This window comes from Rhea americana, unplaced genomic scaffold (assembly GCF_003343005.1).
Source record: "Rhea americana isolate MKP2758 unplaced genomic scaffold, rheAme1 scaffold_150, whole genome shotgun sequence".
NCBI classification, from domain to species: Eukaryota; Metazoa; Chordata; class Aves; order Rheiformes; family Rheidae; genus Rhea; species Rhea americana.
Window position 1 is genome coordinate 669,869 of NW_028185595.1, and position 21,946 is coordinate 691,814.

Genomic DNA, 21,946 nt, shown 5'->3' on the forward strand with positions numbered 1-21,946 from the left:
AGCGTCACCAAAGGCTCTCACCGGATGAATGGCACATGAATTGGCTGTACATGACAGATGCTATTTATCAGGTACCTATGRTAATATTATGGTTCTGTGGATTCTTTTTTCAGACATACAAAAATTCTTGTTAGAGGCAGCTGAGAAATTGAGCTAGAGGGAGAAATAATGACAATATAATCATTTTTTATCTATGCTTGTTTTTTAATTTCACTGAGAGATAGTCATCACCCTAAATTTGAAGGACTGAACAAATGCTGTCTGTATTCGCGCTCCTAATTCATTCATAGCTTCTTATGTTCAACGCCAGCAAGAACGTTTTATTTCCTGTATTTAATACAGCATTTTGCTACGCACATATGATTTGATCAAATCCACAGACGTAGTGCAGAGCTTGCTGATAAGAGTTTGCGAACGGGTTTGAGAAACCCGTTGCATGAATTGTGTTTTGTTATAATATAGAAAGCCAATGTGACACTCCAGGTGGTGAGATACAGCGAAGAAGCTTCTCTTAAGGAAACTTTTCCTAGTTTTGAGGAACTGGGCAGCTTTGCCCCCCAGGCAGCTGGGACCTGCCTAGGCAAGACTTGCGCTCTGTGCAAGCAAGCAGAGACCAATGCAGCTAATAAACCAATATTTTTATACTAGATATAGCATACAAACATGCAACAACCTGTTCTGAAGTAATTACAAGCAGATAGGGTCCATAGGAGCTTACTTATATGTAGCAGGCAGAGCATTTTCAGTAGGTTGCTGTGCTTCCTTGTTTACTTATTTATATACAGACAAAGGAAGTGGTAAGGCTGACTGGCTGACAAGAGACCATTTTGTATTAGAGGAAGCAGCACCTCTCTTGGATGTGCAAACAACGTGACTCTGATACCAAAAGATTGCTCAAGAGAAGGAAGGAGCTGGGCGTTTTGGGGGCATAGGGATTGCTGCACTTGCTGGCGGTGATCCCATGGAGGGGATATTTGGCTGTTTCATGACACTATTGGCGTGACCATTCTCTAACTGCCTGGAAGAGAAGATTTACAATGGATTTGAGAAACATTCCCTACCGKTCGGACGTGGTTACATGGAACCCAGATGACTTAGCAGAATATTTTAAGACGGTGAGTTTAACTGTTCTGCCACAGAGGAGCAAACAACTGCAAAATGTTTATGCTAAATAGAGATATTTTTATAACAGAAAAAGTTTGTTGCAAAAATAAAACCCCCAAACACTACCAATTAAGAAACTGAGCTAAACTTGGTAGTGAAACCTAAAAATGAATCTTGAAAGCGTATTTTAAATTAACTGAAAGAGAAACTGACTTTTTTCAGAGAAAATGCACTCCTTTCTGTAACTATTGATAGAACATATATTAAGAGCTGTAAAATGCATTAATGTGTACAGATTACAAGCTTTCTAGGTCTTCTGCAGTAATTTTCAGAAATCAGATTTTTCAAATTGCTCAGTATTCACAAATGAGATTCTGACTGTCCTGGCTAATCAAGGCATCCATATGAACTCAGCCAGGAACTTAACAGATGTGGATACATCAACTCCTGCTCACTCCCTAAAAAAAGGGTCAGTTTGAAAACCTTTTACCTTGTGGTTCTACTTTCTTTCTTGAAAACTTCCTGGACAAAACTCATGGCTCATTTCCTTATTTCTCCCCTGCTTAAGAGAGCTTTTCAACAAGGTTTCTAGCCACCCTTTTTCTTCCCTCACTGTCCCTTTTTCTGAAATTACCTTGTGTGGCCAGCTAGGCATTCTGTCTCTTTCACTTGTGACCATTTCTAAATTTCATTTTACAAGGTGGAGTATATTCCACACTTTAGAAATACTGCCAAGGGTTAATATGGCAATTCAGTGTCAACCCTCTATACCGCAGCACTGGCACTATTGTAATTACTCAGGAATGTGTAACTGCGTAGCTGTGCAATTTCAGTTTTACTGAAATTTCATTTCTGCATGTTCTCTACAAATTCCTCACTTTTCAGTTCACATCAGGGATGGTGCCTGTCTGTCTCCCTCACAACAGAACATATTCCTCCCCAAATCCCAAACTGTCAGCTTGGAATTTAACATCCAGATCAATCAAAAGATTTAGGAACATTTTCAAGCAATGCCAGCATACCTAGTTCTTTTTCAAGTGGGCTATCAGACTAGTCTTGAAAAAACAGGAACACTTTAGGGTTTGCTATTGAAATCATGCAAAATTCATGGTTTCAGCAGTTTTCACAGACTTTTCTTTGGGGATTTGGGGTAAGCTTGAAACTAGAATGCAAAACTAGGCAACAAAGACAAACAGATAAAATACAAAGTCAGTGTTTCCAAAATCTTCAGAGATGTGAAACTGCCAGCTCTCTGCAAACTTTTAATTCCAAGCGTAGTGGTTAGTGGGACAGTAAAGAAATGGCGATAGAGCAGGTGAGCTCATTATCAACAACCGATTTCAGATGAATAAGAAAAACATTACGGCACTGCTGCATGCAGGTTTGGATCACTGTTTCCAAGAGACTAGATGAAATAGTCTCCTGAGAGTGGCCAGTGATTTGCCTAACAGTGATACAAGAATTAACTAAAAGTTCTGCCATAATTAAACGGGCCCTGATACATAAGGTTTTGAGGACCTCCCCTCCATTGATCCACAGACACCCTCCAGGATAGAGGGGGGTGCATCAGCGCCAAGAGAAGCTGCTCAAAGTCTCACAGGAAATCTGGCAGACAATGATGTCAACCTAAGTTAGACAAGTCTGGGCTAAGTGACCAGCTCCTTCCCCAAATTAACCCATACCATTTCCCTCACACGCAGAATTGAAGGCTCTACGATTATACCTTAGCAATATTTTATTTTCATCTGACTGATTTATTTTGCCTTGGAAGTATCCTGCAGCCACGTGTTTAGGATGCAGTTCCAAGAGGGATGAGCAATTCTTTTCCTGCTAAACTGAGATAACTAAAGGATGATTTTCAGAGATGTCAGTCACCTGAAACCTAACGTAGTGCCTGGTCATGCCACGAGGCAGCGGAAGCTAAGATCTTGGCCAATGCTAGGTAGCAGTCAGTCGCTGCTAGAGTCAGGGCTGTGCTGGCATACCGTGATAGCYTTCATTATACGAAAGAGTCAGCATTTATAGATTTAAGTCTTCAGTCGGCACAAAAATTTTGATATGCATTTGAAAATGTTTAACATTAGGTCTGTCTCTGTGTATGAGTAAGTGAAGGCAGCTCCCATAAACTCTCAGCTGTTCAAACATTTAGGGGATCTGGTCTCAAACAACAACTAGTTGCAAGATTTAATYGTGCTTTTTAAAATGGACTAGAATAAAAAGAATGAAGAAAGGACACAATATTCCCTTTAAGACTTTCTACTGTAGAGGAGATCTCCCAGCAGCACAGGATCTTTTGACTGTGTAACTTTAACTACCTGAAGTCCCAGGCAAGACTGCAGCCATTCTTTTATTTTGAGAATAAAAAGTTCTCCAAAAAGACACTTTGCCTACTCTCGGGGTTTCTTCTGCCATGGACTTGCCTACCTGAAACAAAAGACATGCCTTCTAGTGTTTATAATTAATATATTTTATCCTTTGGAGATCTAAAAGATAAGCTATTTTCTCACAGGATGTTACTTCAGTTCAAAACTAAAACTTAAGGCACCCATTGGAAATATTTAAAAGTCATGTCCTTCCAAATGTGGCTATTATATTTTATCCTGGTAGAAATTTAATGTTCCCAAATATGTGGAAATACACTGAAAGATACTTGACTTAAGAGTACACATTTACAGACCAAAAYGAGCCATTTAGACAGTCCAGGGTATGGGAAAACAACAAGTTACAGCATCTAAGTGGGATAATGAACTGCAGATCTGTCTGTTTTTATGAGTTTATCCCAATGCAGATTAAGACGTATGTTGTTCACTAATGTGATCCCTAGGACAGACAAGGCACAKTAGGCTCCTGCATGCACGAGGCCTATTTGAAGCATCTACTCAAAACTAACCACACAGATAAGCATCTTAGGCCATTCTTGTAAGTGTGCAGTAAACGTCTTCCTTTCTTTGGCAGTTAAAGTACAAGGACTGTGAGAAAGTCGTGAGAAAGCACAGTATAAATGGACAAAGGTTTTTGGTAAGTACAGTTGTAAAATTCTTTAAATCGGGTCATTGTGCTGACTGTTCCTTACTTTGGTTCAGCATTTGGCTTCTAGGTGGTTAATAACATCTAAATATCTGGATATAGGTAGAATATGGAATGCTGGGAACCCAAGAATGTTGTTTAAAATGTCTGTATTTTGGTATCTTTTAAATGGATGGAGAACCTATGAAGCCATAACATTGGCTTGAATTCATCTCTTTCTTTATAGAAAATGCTTGTTTTCAAATATTGACTAGAAAAACTTCACCTTTATCAGTTCTGCTCTCCTACCAAAGAAGTAGACAAGGCCAGACTGAGTGGCTTTCTGCTGAAGCCACTACTTCCTGCCTCTAGAGTTAAAATAGGATTTCTTCTGTAGCAACACACAAGCAATGAACTGTAACAGTATCAAAAATAGTAAGCAAAGTCCCATTGGATTTAAATCAACATTGCTAGAGGGAAGGTAATAAGCATGGTCACTTGGCTTAGCTTTTGAAAAGCTGACAATTCCCATTTATATAGCTGTTTGTTTGCAGTCCTTATRTATACATTCATAAAGAGGTGAAAAAGTTTTTATTGTTATCTCATTTTTTAAATTTCTATTTTATTTCCAGGTTTATTATTTATTCTATCTGATTTTCTAAAAAGTCCACATTTTGATCAGCTACCTAATTAGTCACAGTGGATAAACCTGTGCACATTTCCTTTAAAGCCCTCTTATTTTTTATTTACTTGTCCTAATGTATGAATTTTTTTTGACATTTTATAGAAATGAAGCATGAATTTTGTTCAACATTTCTAGCAGGAATAGCTAATCTAGGGGATTACCTCCCCCTTCTACTGGTGGAGTCAGAATTATTCAGTATGTCATAGGATTTATTGCACTAACCGCTAAGAGAGTCTCCTTAACTCAAGCAGTGAGAATCTGGGGAGTTCTGGCTCTGGAAACATTATGAAATCCTGGWAGTGTGGGAAGTACAAATACCAATAGCAACAGCAGTGCAATTCTTAAGTGATTTTTGAATTTCTGTATTTTTTCCAGAGTGTTTCTATAAATACGTGGCTTAGAGTACAGCATTTCTTTAGAAACATCCTAGCAAATTCAGAGGATGCTTTTCTATTCAGTAGGCAGCTGCTCAAGTCTGCTGAGACAGATGTTTTTAAGCTTTTGACCTACTTGACAATCGTATAACACAAAAAAGGTTTGCCCGTGAAATAGAACAATAGGAATATTTACGTGCAATATTCCAGAGTGCAAAGCAATCTTGAAAAAATAATTGCTTCTCTACACAAGTGACATTTCTGAGAAATATCTTTTGCCATCTTTAAGCGACTGGAAACTGCCCAATTACATTTGGACACAATGAACAGTTAAGATTGAGTGTCTGCAGGTTTTGTATCACTGCTAGATCTGTATGGTGAACCTGCCTGCAAAAATGGTATTGTCTTACTCAATAGAATAGCTTCCTAGTTTCAAAGTCACATTTCTGCTTCTATTGCCTACCACAATGAAAGTCCAGTTGAAATGTAGTAGGAGTAAAATCGGAGGAATTCCACATAACTTAATCTAATAAAATTCTCTAAGATTTAATAGAGTGATGTGAACTTTTTATGAGAGTTTAAAATCGTAACATCTGTCAGGTTTATCACCAGAACAGAATTCTAGAGAGAAATTTAGAAAGTCTTTAGAAAAAAAMCCTAAGATTCTTCAGTACATACTGCAGGACATTTCCATTAAAGGAGTACATCTTTTTACAGTGTTTTCCTCCTGTGAGTACTCCCAGAGGCAAAATAGTGCTTGAAAACACAGTTTGGATTTGTTCTGTCCTGAAAATCATTGATATAATGGTGAAYCACTGTGTAATTAGAAACTTCTTATTGCTGGCAGTGAGAAAGACAGAAAGAACCAGAYTGTCCTTCATGTTGCAAAGAGGGTTTGTAAAGCTGGTGATTAACTAAACAAAAAACTTCCTCAAAATTTCCACACCACATTGATCTGATCTAAGCTTGGAGCCACACAACTGCACAGAACAGGAGAGAGGCCAACTGTTTTTGCCAGAGCAGTGGTAAAACTCTCAACATTCAGCACATTTCAGCTCAAGTCGGGACCAGCCTGCAGTGTAGTTGTTATATTAGGGCAGAAAGGAGAAGAAAACTCCCATTTCTAGAAAGATTTTTTTTTWAAAGTAAAAACCACGTGAGCTGTTACCTTGATCATTTGTCCATGTTTAAGCTTTGTTAGGCTGCTGAGGCTGCTCTCTGAAGTCCAGGGAGTCCTCCGGCAGCATCACTGCTTGTGGTAGCATCAAGCTAATGCTTCAGGTTGTGCCAAGGGGTTGTCACAGCAGTTAACAGTTCAACTTGTGTAAAATCTCCACCAGAACATGTCATATCACATATGGTGTGACGTTACAGAGAAGTTTCTTATCACAAAGCTCTCCTCTGCTCCAGCAAATCRTGCCACTATTTAAAAGCTGACAGTTTTACACAGAAACTTGGTGACSAAGCATGATTTTGCATGATTTCATTGCAAAGACATGAAGAAATTCAAGTATATTTAACTGGGAGTCTCTGAAGTTTTTATTTATTTTCTGTCATGCATTCTGTCATTGGAAAACTAGGTTCTAACCTCACAGGTCTATGTTTCAGGTGTTACTCATGGAAGAAAAATGGCTATGGATTTTTATGCTTGGTATTAAATATTTGGAAATGCAGTGCATAARTAAAACTTGACCTCTTATTTTCTGAAATCTGGCTGAACACAGTACAGYTTTTGATGTCTCAAACACTTCAGCTAATTCTGTTCAGTAAATTCCAAAGTCTGTAGTTACCATGTTTTTTCCCTCTCTATCAAAAGGACCACTTGCACAAATAAAAGCAGGATTTTGGCTGGCAAAGGTTCACTTACTGCTTCTTTGAACTCTTTTGTTACTGATATCATAGTGAGCTTTTGCTTACAGCGTACATTTTGGTGGCATAAAAAGCAGAGAAAGTCAAGAGCGCTCCCATTCTTAAAGCCTGGAGAAGAGCAGACTGAGGGGGGATCTTATCAATGTGTACAAGCACCTGAAGGGAGGGTGTCAAGGGGACGGGGACAAACTCTTTTCAGTTGYCCCRTGTGACAGGACAAGAGGCAACGGGCAAAAACTGAACCCACAGGAAGTTCTGCCTGAASGTGAGGGGGAATTTCTTCCCTGTGCGAGTGAYGGAGCACTGGACCAGGTTGCCCAGAGARGTTGTGGAGTCTSCTTCTYTGGAGATCTTCAARGCCCGCCTGGATGCARCCCTGTCTAACATGCTCTAGGTGACCCTGCTTGAGCAGAGGGTTGAACTAGATGATCTCCAGAGGGTCCCTTCCAACCTCACTGATTCTGTGATTCTGTAAATCCTAGATTTTTAGCAATATTAACAGGGCATGAAAAAACAGCCTAAAATCAAAATCTAGCATGAAAGTCTGCCTTCCCTATCAGCAACAGTTCTTTACAAACAACAATTCCCTCACACATATTTAAAATTATGCAAATTTTTTAAAAAGCACTTGAATTATTCTTTTAGCATTTACTGAGAGAAGTATAATTCCAAAATTTCCAGGAAGAGTTCTGAAGTCATTAATCACGAATACAAGCAGACCGTGTRTGTTCTGTTGAGCTCACTTCCATAACAGTTAGGACAGGATCTCATCAGAGGGTAATGCTCTGTAATTGGTGTGACATTGTCTACTGGGATGAGCTATAATACCTCAAAACATCTTTAATGATAAATCCATAAAAGATACATTATCCTATATGCTAGATAAATACAGATGATGGCAATGTACATTGATAAACAATATCCAGAAAGCAAGAGAAAGAAAAGAGGGGGAAAAAATAGAAGACTCCTCAGTTAAAAGTATTTTGGGGATTTTTTGTTTTACTGTTTGCCCTTTAGCTTAAGTATCTGTGCAATCTCTAGGGAGGGGCCCATTGCAGGGGAGGGTTTTATTTCCAGCTCTTTTCAGAAGCAGACTCAGAGCAGGGAAGGCTTTTAACCTTGCTTGTAGGTTGGTGTGACAATATAACACCAATGAAGAATTGGATTAGAACCCAATTCAGGAGAGCAAATGGCTTGACTTTAACTTTGCACAAAGTCCCACTGATTTCAGACTTCTCCTGGCAGAACAGTTCATATGCCTGTAAACACATCAATTTACCCAGCTCTCCTGTGGTAACARCGGGTCTTACCACTTATCACTTCTCCTTGCAAGTCATTCTTACCCTAGATCCTTAAATCATCCTAGCTACAGAATGCTGCTTTCAAGTTAGACACATGATTAACTACTTTGCTGAAGCAGTTTGTGTAAACAAATACACATAATGTTTATTAATGTCCTAGCTAGTTGAGTATAACCGATGGCAACATAAAGTGAAAGCCAACTTCTAGCAAAACTGGGAGAAAAATTTATAGAGAACATTTTAATAAAAAGGGTTCACATCTGTTAGGTAAGCTTTATTTACCAGTAGGCCATGGGGCAAGCAGACTTATTTTCTTGCATCGCTTTTCTATGTACTTTATATTCCTATCAGTTGAAAAATCATGCCATGTTTCTGAATATGCAAACTTCTGTAAGTCACAGGTTGTTCCATGGACAATTTTTCATATATACCATCTGCTTCCTTTTCAGAATATGTCTGAAAATGATATTCAGAAATTTCCCAAACTCAGAGTGCCGTAAGTAAATCCAGACCAATTTAACATTAAAAATTATCCTAACTGTTCTGCAGTGAAAACTGATAGTAAACATCAAATTATTTGAACTGATTAGTTACAGATCTGCTTATGGGACTTTACTAGGAGAAAAAGAAGGATCCTCTTAAGTAAAAACAAAGGAGTGTTGTCATGGCTGCTCAAGTACAATGATACAATATAAAAATACTGTCTGGGGATGTTCAAAAGAACTGGTCATATCTCATTCCTATTCAAATTCTTTTTTGACTGACAGCAGCTAAACCAAGGCTAACCTATTTTGGGAGTATTATATCAGAGTGTAATTTAACTATTCACTGCTTAACTGTTGACTTTCACTMAAAGGAAAAAAACTGTCAGCTATGTATACAAGAGTTAAAGAGTTCAAGCTTTTTTCATAACATGCTTTTCTCTTTAGGTAGGCATTAAAAATAGATCAGACTCGAACTTCTTATTCCATGTTAAATAGCTTCCTTGGCACCTTTGGATTAGGCCTTGAAAAAGTTTTGGACTAATCTGAATAGTTTTTCTAATTTCATAGGAAGTTATTCCTGAAGAACAACATTCCCACTAAGTTAGCAGAGTAACAGAGAAATTAGCTTCTACTAATGTTTCACAGTGAAAGATGGATTTTATTTTGCTGTGAATCTTGTAGCATGTATTTAAGCTGCAAGTTAGAAAGCTTCTATCCACGAGATAGGTGGTGCTCTTCGTGTCATTCTAAATAACAGGAAAGAAACTCAAGTTGTGGTTCAACATTCCTGTTTCTTTGTTGCTCATTTCCCAGTTCCAGGCTCCTTCTCTCTCTGCATATCTTGATCTTGATAGGGAGACATAGTCTGCTTGTCTTTTCCTGAAGCATCAGTACTTGCATAAGATGCGTTGGTGAAGCTAAGAATATAGAAAAATTCTGAAATACCTGTGTGGTCTATGGTGGTTACTGAGATTGCAAAGGACCAGAGTTAACTGACATTACCACACTGTTAAATACRTTGTCTGTAATTCTCTGACTCTTTGTCCCTCTTCCACAGTCTTTTGGCAAAATTCACTTTTGTTCTTCTTGTTTTAACTTTTAATTTTGAGAATCTTTAAAGTTCATAAATCAAAAGTGGTTAGTGGAGCACCTTAAAAGCATGCGCAGACAASAGATATTAATGTCACAGGTGGACAGTTAAAAATCAAATTAAACAATGTAGAGTTGCTCGTAGCTTCCCTTCTAATCCATTGACATCTCAACAAATTATTTGAAAATTACGTTTTCATCGTCCACTTGCCTTGTAACACTCTAGTAGAAAGYGAACAGCCTTGTCTGCTACAGTCTTTTGGGCTTCTTAGCAGGGTCTTAAGTCAAGAACTGGAAAAGAACAGTGAAGGTTGGTGCACTATTTGGAGAACCCAATAGMTGAGTAAAATTAATAAATCTGAACAAAAGTTGTAGAACTAAAAGGTTTTATATTCTTCACATAGGTTTTSTTCTTATTGCATTTTTGTGTCCCTAAAAATTAAGCTCCTTCGGCTAATCTTTCTTACCTATTTATAACTCACCTAGCAGACTAGAACAAATAATGGAATAATTAGAAAATAACATCAATTAGGAATACAGTTTTGTGTGCATGGTCCAAATAGGCATATATTTAAGTATAGTGAAGGACTACATGAAAACGTTTTGAATATTCCACAATTTTAATATGACACTTTCTCATCAGCATGATCAACAAAAGAAGTAGTAGTAGTCAAACTACAGGAGGGTTAGGACCAAGTTCTTCCTTGAGTTATATATCCATACTATTTACACTAGCCAAATGAACCTCTACTGCGCTTGTTCTCAGCTTTCTCATCACTTACTGTCAGGGAACTAGTGYCCTAGTATGTTGTGAATATGTAAGAAAAAAGGGTAGTGTGGTGTGAGATCCTCCAAATATGCCACTGTTTCATAAGAGAATTTAGAGCTTTAATAGGGAACAGAACTGGTTGCCATTTAAAAAGCAGAATAATTAATAATAGAAGGCTATTGCTCTTTTTAACATTGATTTYATTACTTTGGAACCTCCTTGCTCTCACCAAAATGAAAAGTGCTTGCTATTGATTTCTGTTAGAACACAATTATGCCTTAAACTTTTACATCCTAATGCAAACTTTCCCTAGTAGAAGGAGTTTTCCTACAAGCAAAAATACACATAATAYTGTAATTATAGTACCTAATTTACTTAATCGCAGAGCTGAAATCTGAACATATTCCATAAAAATGTTCCAGTTAATATTAAGTTTCACAGTGACAGCATTGTTCAACGGAATGAACAAAAAAGCACATACACAAGCCATATTGTTACCCGGTAGCTCTAGCAGSGTTACGATGACCTATATGTGCTGAGAACAAAACCCAGCACTTGCAACTGTATAAGGTTTGCTAACCACAGCCTATATCCATACTGGCCTCCTGAGCAGAGTTTGTGGCTTTACAAAATAAAAATATATTTGAGGAAATCTACTGATCAAGTTTTGAGTATAACTGTGCCACTGCTTGGGCACAGTTCTGCAACCGAAGTTCTGTGACTTTCACAGGAATTCTGCAGTGTCTGTGTGGATCACAGCTGTCATTGCAAAGTATAAGGGGTCACTTACTGAAACTGATAAGAAACACGATTTTAACAGAATTATGATTTTGAAGCTTAACATCCAGCACTCGTTAGAGTTGTACACCTTAATGAATCTTGTTTAGCTGTTTTTTAAAAAACAGAAAAACATGGAAATACTATTATGAAAATTAAAATACTTTATAAAATCTTTAGAACTCTCTATTAAAGGGCTGGAACTCTTTACTGAAAACTTTGCCAAAAATTTCCATTGCTTATATAAGAAGTAATGCTGCACTATGGTGGTTAATATGTGTTACTATACTGCAGATTGAGAGATTATAAATTGCTCATCTGTCATTTCCAATGTCACATTCAAGAAATTAAAAATAATTCTCCATTAGCAGAAGTGAGGCTGCAGCAGAGCTGGGGCCTGCCCCATACATAAGTAACTGARGCATCAGGACAATCCTGCAAATTTTAGTCTGACTAATGATTACCTGCACAGACCACGCACAGATTTATTAAGGGATCATAAGATAAGCTCTACAGTTTACCACTTACCTCTGTAATGATTCCCATCCTTGTAAGTGGTCACCACTTGATTTTCTTGTAGACTTGCCAGACTCTGCCAGTGATGCTGAGGAGCTTTACTGGCAAGGGTAAAGAAATCTATGCCACATGTCCACTGAGGCATTGTATCTTGATGAGGCTGGAAACGGAAGACTGAATGAAGACTGATTTCATCAGCATAGTTGAAAGGATCTAGGATAAAAATTGTCTTCATGACTGAGCTATATCAAAAGTTGTGCCAAACAGAGCACTAGATGACTGGAAACCCACAAGCCCTCTTTTCCTCACAGTATCTAGGCCTAAAAATACAAAGTTTATACACTCATTTAAAATATTGACTGTGATGATGATGTAACTCTTTGGAGCCCTGAGCCCTTGCACATGCTGCTATTAATCTTTGGAATAGTTCAGAAAATTACTTCTGCTTAATGCTTTTTTTTTTTTTTTTTTTTTTTTAACATGCAGCCTTTTCTTTCACTCCCACTTACGTATACAGTACATTCAAAGGTCTAGCTCAGGCTCCAGGCCCAGAGGGGCAAGGCAGAGCTCAGCTCCACTCACTGCCTAACTTTTGCCTTTTCCTGTAGAGGAGAGAGGAGCTTGGTCTTTGCCAGCTGAACTGTTCTGGGTAGAAGGGGGAGGAGTGGGAAAGAAGAGAGATTTTTTAACTACCTAAAGGCTTCAGTTCAGAAGACAGCACTTAGGCACATGCTCAACCACAGGCATCTGCTTCAAGGGATTTGATGAACTGGAGCCACAATGCAGATCTCATATATTCAGTTTAATTTTGTAATTGCCTAAACATATGAACCATTTCATGTAAATAAATGCAGAATCAACAGTGACAATGTACATGATAATATTGGTAACACAGGTGTGCAACCATGAAAGTGATGAAAGTTTCAGGGTGGGAGTTTTTTATTATTTTATTTTTCATTAAATGAACCATCATAGCAACTGAAAGTTCAGAGTTAAGGTTTCATAAACAAATCAGAGACCACACATTCAGATAGAGAGGTAGCCAATTACAGCATCTAAGCAACTTTGACTATACTTGAAATGATTTCATCCAAAAATCCATTGAATAGCATCACAGTATGATTAAAAGTATTTAGCTATCGGAGATAATCAAATTAGTGTGAACTGATTTTAAGAAAAGCTCATGGTTTTCTCCATGTCTCTTCCAAAGCAGGTGATAGGAGGCAGTTGTATAGTACCTTTTCTACAGATAACTATTTATTTATAGCAATAACTCATTTTTCAGACTTGGTAATTTTTTTTTTTTTAGGACAATCACAATTTGGTAGATCTTTGTAAAAATTAACTTTTAAGAATACTAAGAATATCTGAAGAATTTAAGAATAGTTGCCATTCTGTGAAAAGAAATATGCATATTTTTTCTGGTAKATGTGGATCTATTATGACACTGATGAAATACATTTGAAGATCTGATATTACATGATTACTTGTGGTAGAATCTAGTCCCCAGGTTCCAGACCATGAAGGATTATCCCTACCTCAGTCCTCCTCACCTAGTGGTGAACAGGAGATGTTCATCTGTTATCTCCAGAGTTACCACACTGCTGCAAACCTTTAAGGAGCAGCCACATTGGGGCCAATTAACCTACTGGTAAAAATACCTATCACATATTTTTTCTCCTTTTTTCCACTGCGAAATTAAAATAAATAATTGTTGCATGACCATTAGCTTCAGAGACTGGGTTACCATAAATGTAGCTGTCATCCTAAATAAGGCATAGCATAGAAGTTGACCTAGGAATTAGTCCAGTTGTTATTAATAGCTTTGCACTTGTTTTCTTCAGCCATGCACTATGCTCAAAACTTGGCATTTTGTGACATGAAAAGATGTTATACTCTTTGTTGAGCTCATTCATGTTACTCTTATACCTGCTAYATTTTATAAAAGATCAATTCAAGTTAATTTTAATAGCCCTCGAAACTTCACAACACACAGCATCCTTAAAGAGTAAATGGTACATTGAGAGAACGGAGAGGGGATATGGTGTATATTTATACAGAGCAGACATTGAATATCTGTCTTAAGTGCAAGATGGAACTCATATCTCATCATGAGGATATAATCAACATTTTGTTAATAAATCTAGCGAAACCAAATGCCAAGATACAACTTAAGAAATACATGCAGTTGTTTTCTTATTGCTCATTATCACTTCTGGTAGTCGYAGAGCATTACAAAAGAGAGTCGTGCTTGAGAGTCGTGCTGCTTTCCGGAGAGTGAAGTTGTGAACCTAAAAACAAAGGAATCTATAATGACCTCTTCTTTTAAAAACATATGCCGTGGGCATCAGTGAATTTGTATGCACACGTGCTCCCCAGTGTGGGATGCTAGAGAAGGATGTTAGATTTAGAACTTAACTGAAATTCAGTCAGTTTTGAATCTAACACACTGCTGCGTCTAGCCAAAACAAAGGAGGATTAATCCCAAACTATGCTCTTGATGGTGTTCAAGATACATGATTTCCTGGTGCTAGTGGACTTTGCATTGCATCTCTCTCACCTATCTTCACTCCTTAACCCCATACATGTAGAACCATGCCTTTAAGCAAACAAAAGCCAGTTTTGGAGTACTGTTTTGGGTTGTTGCTTTTTTTTTTTTTTTTTTTTTTTTTTTTTTTTTTTTTTTTTTTTTTTGCTTTCTTTTCAACTTCCTGACAGTTTTAAGCTAAGTGTCTGATGGAGAAGGCAGAAAGAGAAAGAGAACACTGTGAGTAACGTTTTCTGCTGTTGCACAGCCTTATCCTGTCCTATCATCCACTCCCACAGCTCAGAAAGCAGTGTGGTTTTGGTACTTCCTTCCTCACTGACAGACTCAGCTGCTCCGTGCACAAATCTTCTGTATTGACACTGCCTGTAAAGAGCCACCATACTAAACTTTACTTTCTTTTTTTTTCTAATATATTCTCTGGTTTGATTCATTTTAAATAACCTTAAAGTGAAGATAAGGCACTGAATTTTAAGCAGCAAATGATTTTTTTTTGTTTGTTTTTAAGGATAAGATGAGCAAACTTTGTCCTTTCAGTTTTTCTAAAACTTCTTAATCTCACAGTTGGTGTAAATCCTCATTGCAGCCAGTCCTTGGTCAGTCCAGAAATCTTCCAAACACTCAAGACTCTTTCATATCAATGGAGTTCTAAACTAAAAGAATTATTAGTCTGACTTCTATTTTGCTTCTTTAGCTGAAAATGAATACAACATTATGAAAGATCCTTCCTCTCCCTCTCGTACAATGGAGAACTAGCCACACACAAGTTCCTTAATCTACTTCTTATTGCTCACAGCACAGGACTACACAGTGCATGCTTCACCTATGACTATTTCCCGGTGTTTCAGCATGGAATTTGTGTTATTCAGAGAACCACGGGAGAAAAATGGACACAGTAACTTCCTTACAATCCACAGCAGAAGGAAATTCTTGTGCAGATGACTATGGCTGAATTGGATGAGAGAGACAAGCAAGACCTGCCTATGCCTATAACCTGGCATTTTTCTTACTTTATAGAATTCACTTGGGTAGGGATATCAGATTTAAACAATTGTACTCCTTCTTAAATTACAAACATTTGTTCATGTTCTTATTCCAAAAGGGGAAAAATATGCTCAAAATCAGAAAACTTCAAAGTGCTGTCTGAAAAAGGAAAACTAAAAATACTAAGTTCTTCCTCTGCCTTTCTAATTTTCATACCTGGATCCTTAAGTACATATCCTTCACTTCTTAATAATTTTCAGATAGCATCATCATAGTGTTTTGAAATTGCTTGTTATCTCACATTTGTTGGTAGCATGATCTGCCTCCATAGCACTTTCCATAATCAAACAGAGCAACCATCTGCCTTAAATTTATCTTTAATCTGAATTACACTAAAGTATTAGGAAAGTAAYAAGGGCAAGAGAAGCATATTCAAAATAAGAGCAAGATGTTTAGAGTGGTACAGGATAAAAAATAGTATGCTTTTGTTGGCTTTTTTTTTTTTAATATTGTACTCCTAGAAAGCTTGCTTAACTCAAGTCCCAGCCCAGAGAGTAAGCCCAACTAGACATGAGAGAGTCACAAAAGAAGTCATTTGGAAAAAGTTAGGAGATCATTGTTGTTCAGTAGCAGAAAAAGATGTGAAGCAAGAAGATAAACAAAATGAATTGCTGGTTACCTGGCAGTTGCCTGGCCATAATGAAAGCTTTTGCAATACTGCTACGGTTGCTTGGCTAAATCTAAGATCTATGGAATAAATTCTGCACAGACAAACACTAAAATTAAGATTTTACAGAATTTAGACAGTAAACAGACATCTTCAATTCTTGATTGTCTTTGATAATGTTTTTATTTTCACTATTACAATGCAGACCTAAATAATATAGCTAGAAATAAAATGGGGTATTTTTAACAAGATGCGTGTAACTAATTTGCTGTGGATGTCACGGCACYTTCTCAGTGGGACTTCCATCACAAAGAAATAATGAGAATTAAGAATCAGATCATGACTCATCATAAGGTTTCTTTGAAACAAAACTTTCCTTGAAACAAAATAATTGTAGATGTCAACTTAATTACTAGCAGAGCAGAGTCCTGTTGCTCTCAGCAGACTTAATTCTGCTTACCTCAGTAATGACTGTGACCTGCATGCTCAGAGTTTTCTCAGAAGTTTGTGAATATAAAACCCCTTACTCTCAGGCTCTAGGGATGCCAGCATTAATAGCAGCATAAGCAAAGTACAGAATTTGAGTGCAGGCTCCTGACTGAAATTTCACTCAAGGCTGTATTCACTGATGGCCATTCACCCCTCTGCCATACACAACTATGCACAGGTGATGACAAACACATCAACCGGGAAAAATCTTTCTAGACAAAGCTATAGTCTTCCTGTGTTCCCTGAATATGTCTGTCTTTGCCTGCAAATGTGATATGCCTTTTCACCTTCTTTCCTGGAGGCATTCCAGATTAAGTATATCTTGGTTGCAGAGGGAAGGCGGTTTTTATCTATGTTTAAATGGTATAAAAGCTTCAGTTTTCAATTAAATACACTGTACTGCAACTTTACTGTAAGTAGAGAAATCAAGTATCCTTGCCACATCTGTAAATAATAATTCTGAATCACTAGATTTCATTTAGCGAAAATTGAGAGAAAAGGGGAGGAAAGTGGGTGAGAAAGTGACTAACAAGTTTCAAGGAGGTTGTGGTTTTTTTAAAAAGAACTACTTTTGTTTCTTTTAAACAGAATTATAAGTAAATTAAGCCAAGAAATTAACAGAAATGAAGGAAGGATATCATTCTTTCCAAAATGGTAGGTGAAAAAAATCAGCTTTCTTTTTCAGTGTTTACAGATTTTTTTTTTTTTTTTTTTAACTCTTTTCCCTTTGATTAACAATACTTGTGTGTGGAAAGTATATAAAACAAAATTCTGTGTTTTTACTGTCATCTGTTAAGAATAGTAGAGCCTAAGCGCACGAACATCCTGTATACTCCCGCCACCTCTAGAGACAAGTAACACAAATTTAAAACAACTTTGATCTTGAGTAAATTAATCTTTAGGAATGTTATAAAGCCTGACACAAATTATTACATCAATGAATTGCCATGAGTACATCTCACAGCATCACATATTGTGATGCTACTCTTTGTAATATTTAATTTATACATATCTTTGAATGYGATATTCTTGCAATAGAAAATACTGAAAAGCACAATAACAATGTTTCATTTGGGTGGGTTCTTGAGAAAAAGAACAATTTATATTCGTGTAGTATGATGATCTAAGCTATAACATGATTTTACACCCTCTGATAGCATAGTTTTACGCCTTTGCATTATCAAGACAGTTCAAAACTAGAATTGAAATCTATAAAAATATTTGTCAATCCCACAAATATTTATGGACTGGACTTTTCACCAACTCCAAAGGAAATAGTGAATAAAGTGTTTCTCTTCAGGACTGGATTACTGGTAAGCTTATTTACTGAGTTCTGTTGTTTCCAAGCGCTCTGCCTAACTGACTTGAAACTTTTTCAAGACAGTTTTGGCTGCACTAGTATGTATCTGTATCTGAAATATCAGATAAAATGTTTGTAGCATTTTGGGCAGAGTTAAGTTCATCTACATAAATTTCATTTTACTGTTAAAGTTATCCATGCAATAGATTTTAGTAAACATATGCATTTTAAAATTATTAAAGCTAGAATRAGTTAATTTGTTGGTATCTTTGTTGCAGGGCTCAAACACAAAAGTTTCCTGAAAACCCAGGTAAGTGTGTACTGGCAGGTTGTTTATGACTACTAATACTGATTAAAACTATTAAGATATTAAGTTAATCTTTGCAATGTTTACATTCAGTGTCACTGATATGACTTATATCTGCAGTTCCTGTAAGCTTAGTTTTCGTCACTTTTCTTCAGTTAGAAGATAGACTAGAAGAAGACTCTAGAACAGAGTATCGGCAGTAACTCCACTTGGGTAATAAGYCTTTTCCAAACTTCCAAGATTAACTGCAGAAAAATGAGCTAGATTACTATTTACATTGGATATAGGATCCAGCTTCCAGATACGTCCAACTTCTGGGGCCTATCACATACCTGTAGAAGACCGGGAGAGAACACACTAGCCCACTCTGGTTACAGAGGATATAGAGAGAGATCTCCGTGTGCCAGGCTTTCTTCATTATCAAACCAAACAAAAACACTGGTCAAGTCTTCAGTTCAATGAAACCTTTTGTCTTTAAAGTTTAAGTGCAATAGTTTTACCAGTAATTATTAGAGAGAGAGAAGTCCTCTGATATTTAGTCTAGCTAGAAGTTAACCCAAACTGCCCCTTGTCTGTTATGAATAACTGAATAGCACCAGGCACATATTTCATATGGATCACTCACCATCATAAGAGTGAATGTCTTATGTGTGAGAAAAGGTAAAAAGTAGTAAAGAACAGTATGCAAGGCAGAAAAAGGGGAAAGGAAGGATCAGGAAGAAAGAGGGAAGCATAGAAGAATGGAAGTAGGGCAGAGTAAAGGGGGGGGGAAGCATGTTCTAAAGAGAACACAAAAAAGTGGCAAAAAAAAAATAAAAGATAGTTAAAGGAGGAAAAGTATGAAAACTTCTTTCTACAAAAAGAGAAAAGATGGGAATACAAGGCAAGAGCAGAGACATTTACATAAACATTCCCTTACTGCATTTGTTTAACCTGATACTTAGTATCAGTGCTTATATATCGTATATGTTATATATAACATATTATTATATAAATTAATATTTTACGTTATATATTATGTATACACTATATACGTTTTTGTGTATGTTGTATATATGTTCCCCCTACTCCTGTCAGCCTCCAACATTAGAGGCAAGTTTCCAGAYGCCTGCCTCATACTTAATTTTTATTTAAATTATTTTCTTAATGGCCCAAGGCACTTCAGCTTCTACAAGTTACCACTCTCTCCCAAGACTGTTGAAATTTAAAAAGAAATTCACCTTCTGATTTGAAAGCTGTAATAGTATTAAACAAAGAGGTAAAAAGTCTGACCTCATTCTCAACACATTCTACCTCAAATGGTATTTAAAATTGAAACACTAGGACAAACTTAAAGTGAAAGCACATATATCACATTATTAAAAAAATGTTATTTTTTGATATATTAAAGTTGTACATGCTAAGAAGCCTGTGTTGTATCCTTATGCAGGATACAGTCAAGAAGAAGATGACTGGTCTTCATTTGTAAGTATCAGGATGAGAAAAGCCTGCTGGCTAAGCAGATTAACTCTTCTTTAAGCTCTGTCATGTCTTGCATTATCAACTTTGGTCAGAGGGAAGGAGTGGGGAATTACACGGGTGTTAGGCTCAGGAAAAGGAGGAGGAGGAGCACGGCTRACTGGGGCTGCTGCATGCCAGTTTCTTCACTGGGAAAAGGGCCTCACCACCAGTGATGCAAGACAGAGCTTCACAACAGCAGTCCTGTACCACTGCCTCGAGTGCAGCCTTACAGCCCATGACAGCCCAGCCTAGAACAACAGCTGAACTTCATATTCCTATTTCAAGCTCTTAGAAGTGGTTAGTAAAGGAAGGGTTGCAATGAAATTCAGTGGTAAATCTTGCTATTTTGCTTGCAATCTTACATTTTAAAGAATCCAATTCCTTGAAGACGACTAGACAGACAAAGTACTTTTTGCCTTTCTGCATAAAAAATACATCAGTAAATGTTATTAGATCAAGCATGCACAGCTTGGCTAGCTATGTAAGTTGACTGTTACACGGTCCTACTTTGTGAAGCGCTCTCTCATCAACCAGTGCCTTTATTTTTTATTTTTATTTTATTTTTTAGAAAGCACTTACTACTAAGTTTGCAGGATTTTTACCGCCATTTCAGGAACACTAACATCACAAGCAACAACCTGTAAAACACCTGAGCTAGGCTGATACTGAGCTATTCTGGAACTTTCAGCCAAGATACCAGTGACAAATTTAATATTCTTTTCTTATAAGTCATGGCACATTGCACAGAAGATGTGAGCAACAACCACTGCCACATTTTCACTGTGATTTTACTGAATCTTCCAAGTTGCATGAAGTTGGTTAGCAGAGGACACCAAGGCCCCTATCAAAGACTTAGTTGTTTCTGAAGTGCTTTCAAGAAGTTGAGCTTTATGCTGAAGAGTGTGTACTATTAAGTAGGAGTGTGCATCAACAGCTATGAATTACTGCTTATTTTTCTAGGAAGCACTGAATTCTTTGCTGGTGCCTTAACTCATATGGTATCTAAAACCAAGGCACTGTGCATTCCCTGGTGGACACCTCAAAATGAGTGAGATGAGAATGATAGGAATCTAACAGAAATGAAACATTTCAGTAAGCTATCACTTTAACTTGAACTTCCACGGCAGTTACTATTACAAAATATACTCATTTCCTCTCTTAAGCTGTTGAGTAGTATATATTTTAAAAAAAATGCTGCCTCATTTACCCATTGGAATTATATAGATAATTTTTTCTATTCAAAGTGGTTTTAAAAACTTGATGTCCTTCAGAGTGAAAAACCACAAGGAAATTGCACTGAAGTGTTCAGTATCCTGTTAGAGTATCCTTCTTTTATGTGCACTGGCCAGGATGAAGATGATGACTACGAAAGCCCTGATGATGATCAGGAAAAGGAAGATGAGGCTGACTATGAATCACCAACAGAAGAACCCGAGGAAGCAGAACACGACAGTGATGGCTATGAGCCACCTCCATCCAATAATGATGAAGCACACCACAATGTCATCTTTCCTGCCAAGTCACTTGCCAACAACACAGATTATATAGGTAATTACTAAAAAGTAATTATTACTAATAAATTAGAAATGATGAATAAAAACTGGTTGTGGAAACAGACTGGATATTTTAAGTGCCTGATAATGAAACACAGTCAACAGTCCAGTTCATGAATAAGATTTAGTGACAGATTTACTGCATGTTGGTGGCCTTGTGACTTTCAAAGTTAAATTTACTACTTCAGACAAGCTCTGTTGGTTTCAAGGTTGTTTTTTTCTGATATGTGCATTATGTGTCCTTTCATTTGGAATATGCACAAAGTAAAACACATGTGCATACTATATTAGCTTTAGTGTTGTCCCTTTGACAGAGTGAACTCTCACAACAATAGCAAAAATGCTCTASTGAAAATGAGCTTCCTCTGCTTGACATCTTTTTATGTCTGATTCTTCAGTAGCCTGCAGCTGTGGAGTCAAACATACCTCCCCACCAAAGGGACATACATGCCTTTAACTCTCAAGAGAAAACCGATCATAATGCAACTGTCTGTTACGAACTAAAACAATGTCCTGGTGATGTATTAGCTTAAGCTTACTACAAGGCCTCTTCTTCGAAAAAACCCGATGAGAACAAAAGAACCGAATTACTGAGTACTTGTTTAGTTTAAGATTTTTGTTTTCTT

General features: G+C 37.1%; 1 protein-coding gene across 1 annotated transcript in view; it reads left to right on the top strand.

Annotated features, from left to right (window-relative positions):
• The first annotated feature begins 899 nt into the window (after positions 1–899).
• Positions 900–21,946, top strand: part of LCP2 (lymphocyte cytosolic protein 2) — a 31,966-nt gene continuing 10,919 nt past the window's right edge. The window contains exons 1-7 of the mRNA XM_085299566.1: positions 900–1,115; positions 4,060–4,122; positions 8,789–8,835; positions 17,249–17,314; positions 18,239–18,270; positions 19,697–19,731; positions 21,117–21,315. Coding sequence (XP_085155692.1) covers positions 1,038–1,115; positions 4,060–4,122; positions 8,789–8,835; positions 17,249–17,314; positions 18,239–18,270; positions 19,697–19,731; positions 21,117–21,315 — 520 coding nt within the window. The 5' untranslated portion in view covers positions 900–1,037. The remainder of the gene's footprint in view (positions 1,116–4,059; positions 4,123–8,788; positions 8,836–17,248; positions 17,315–18,238; positions 18,271–19,696; positions 19,732–21,116; positions 21,316–21,946) is intronic.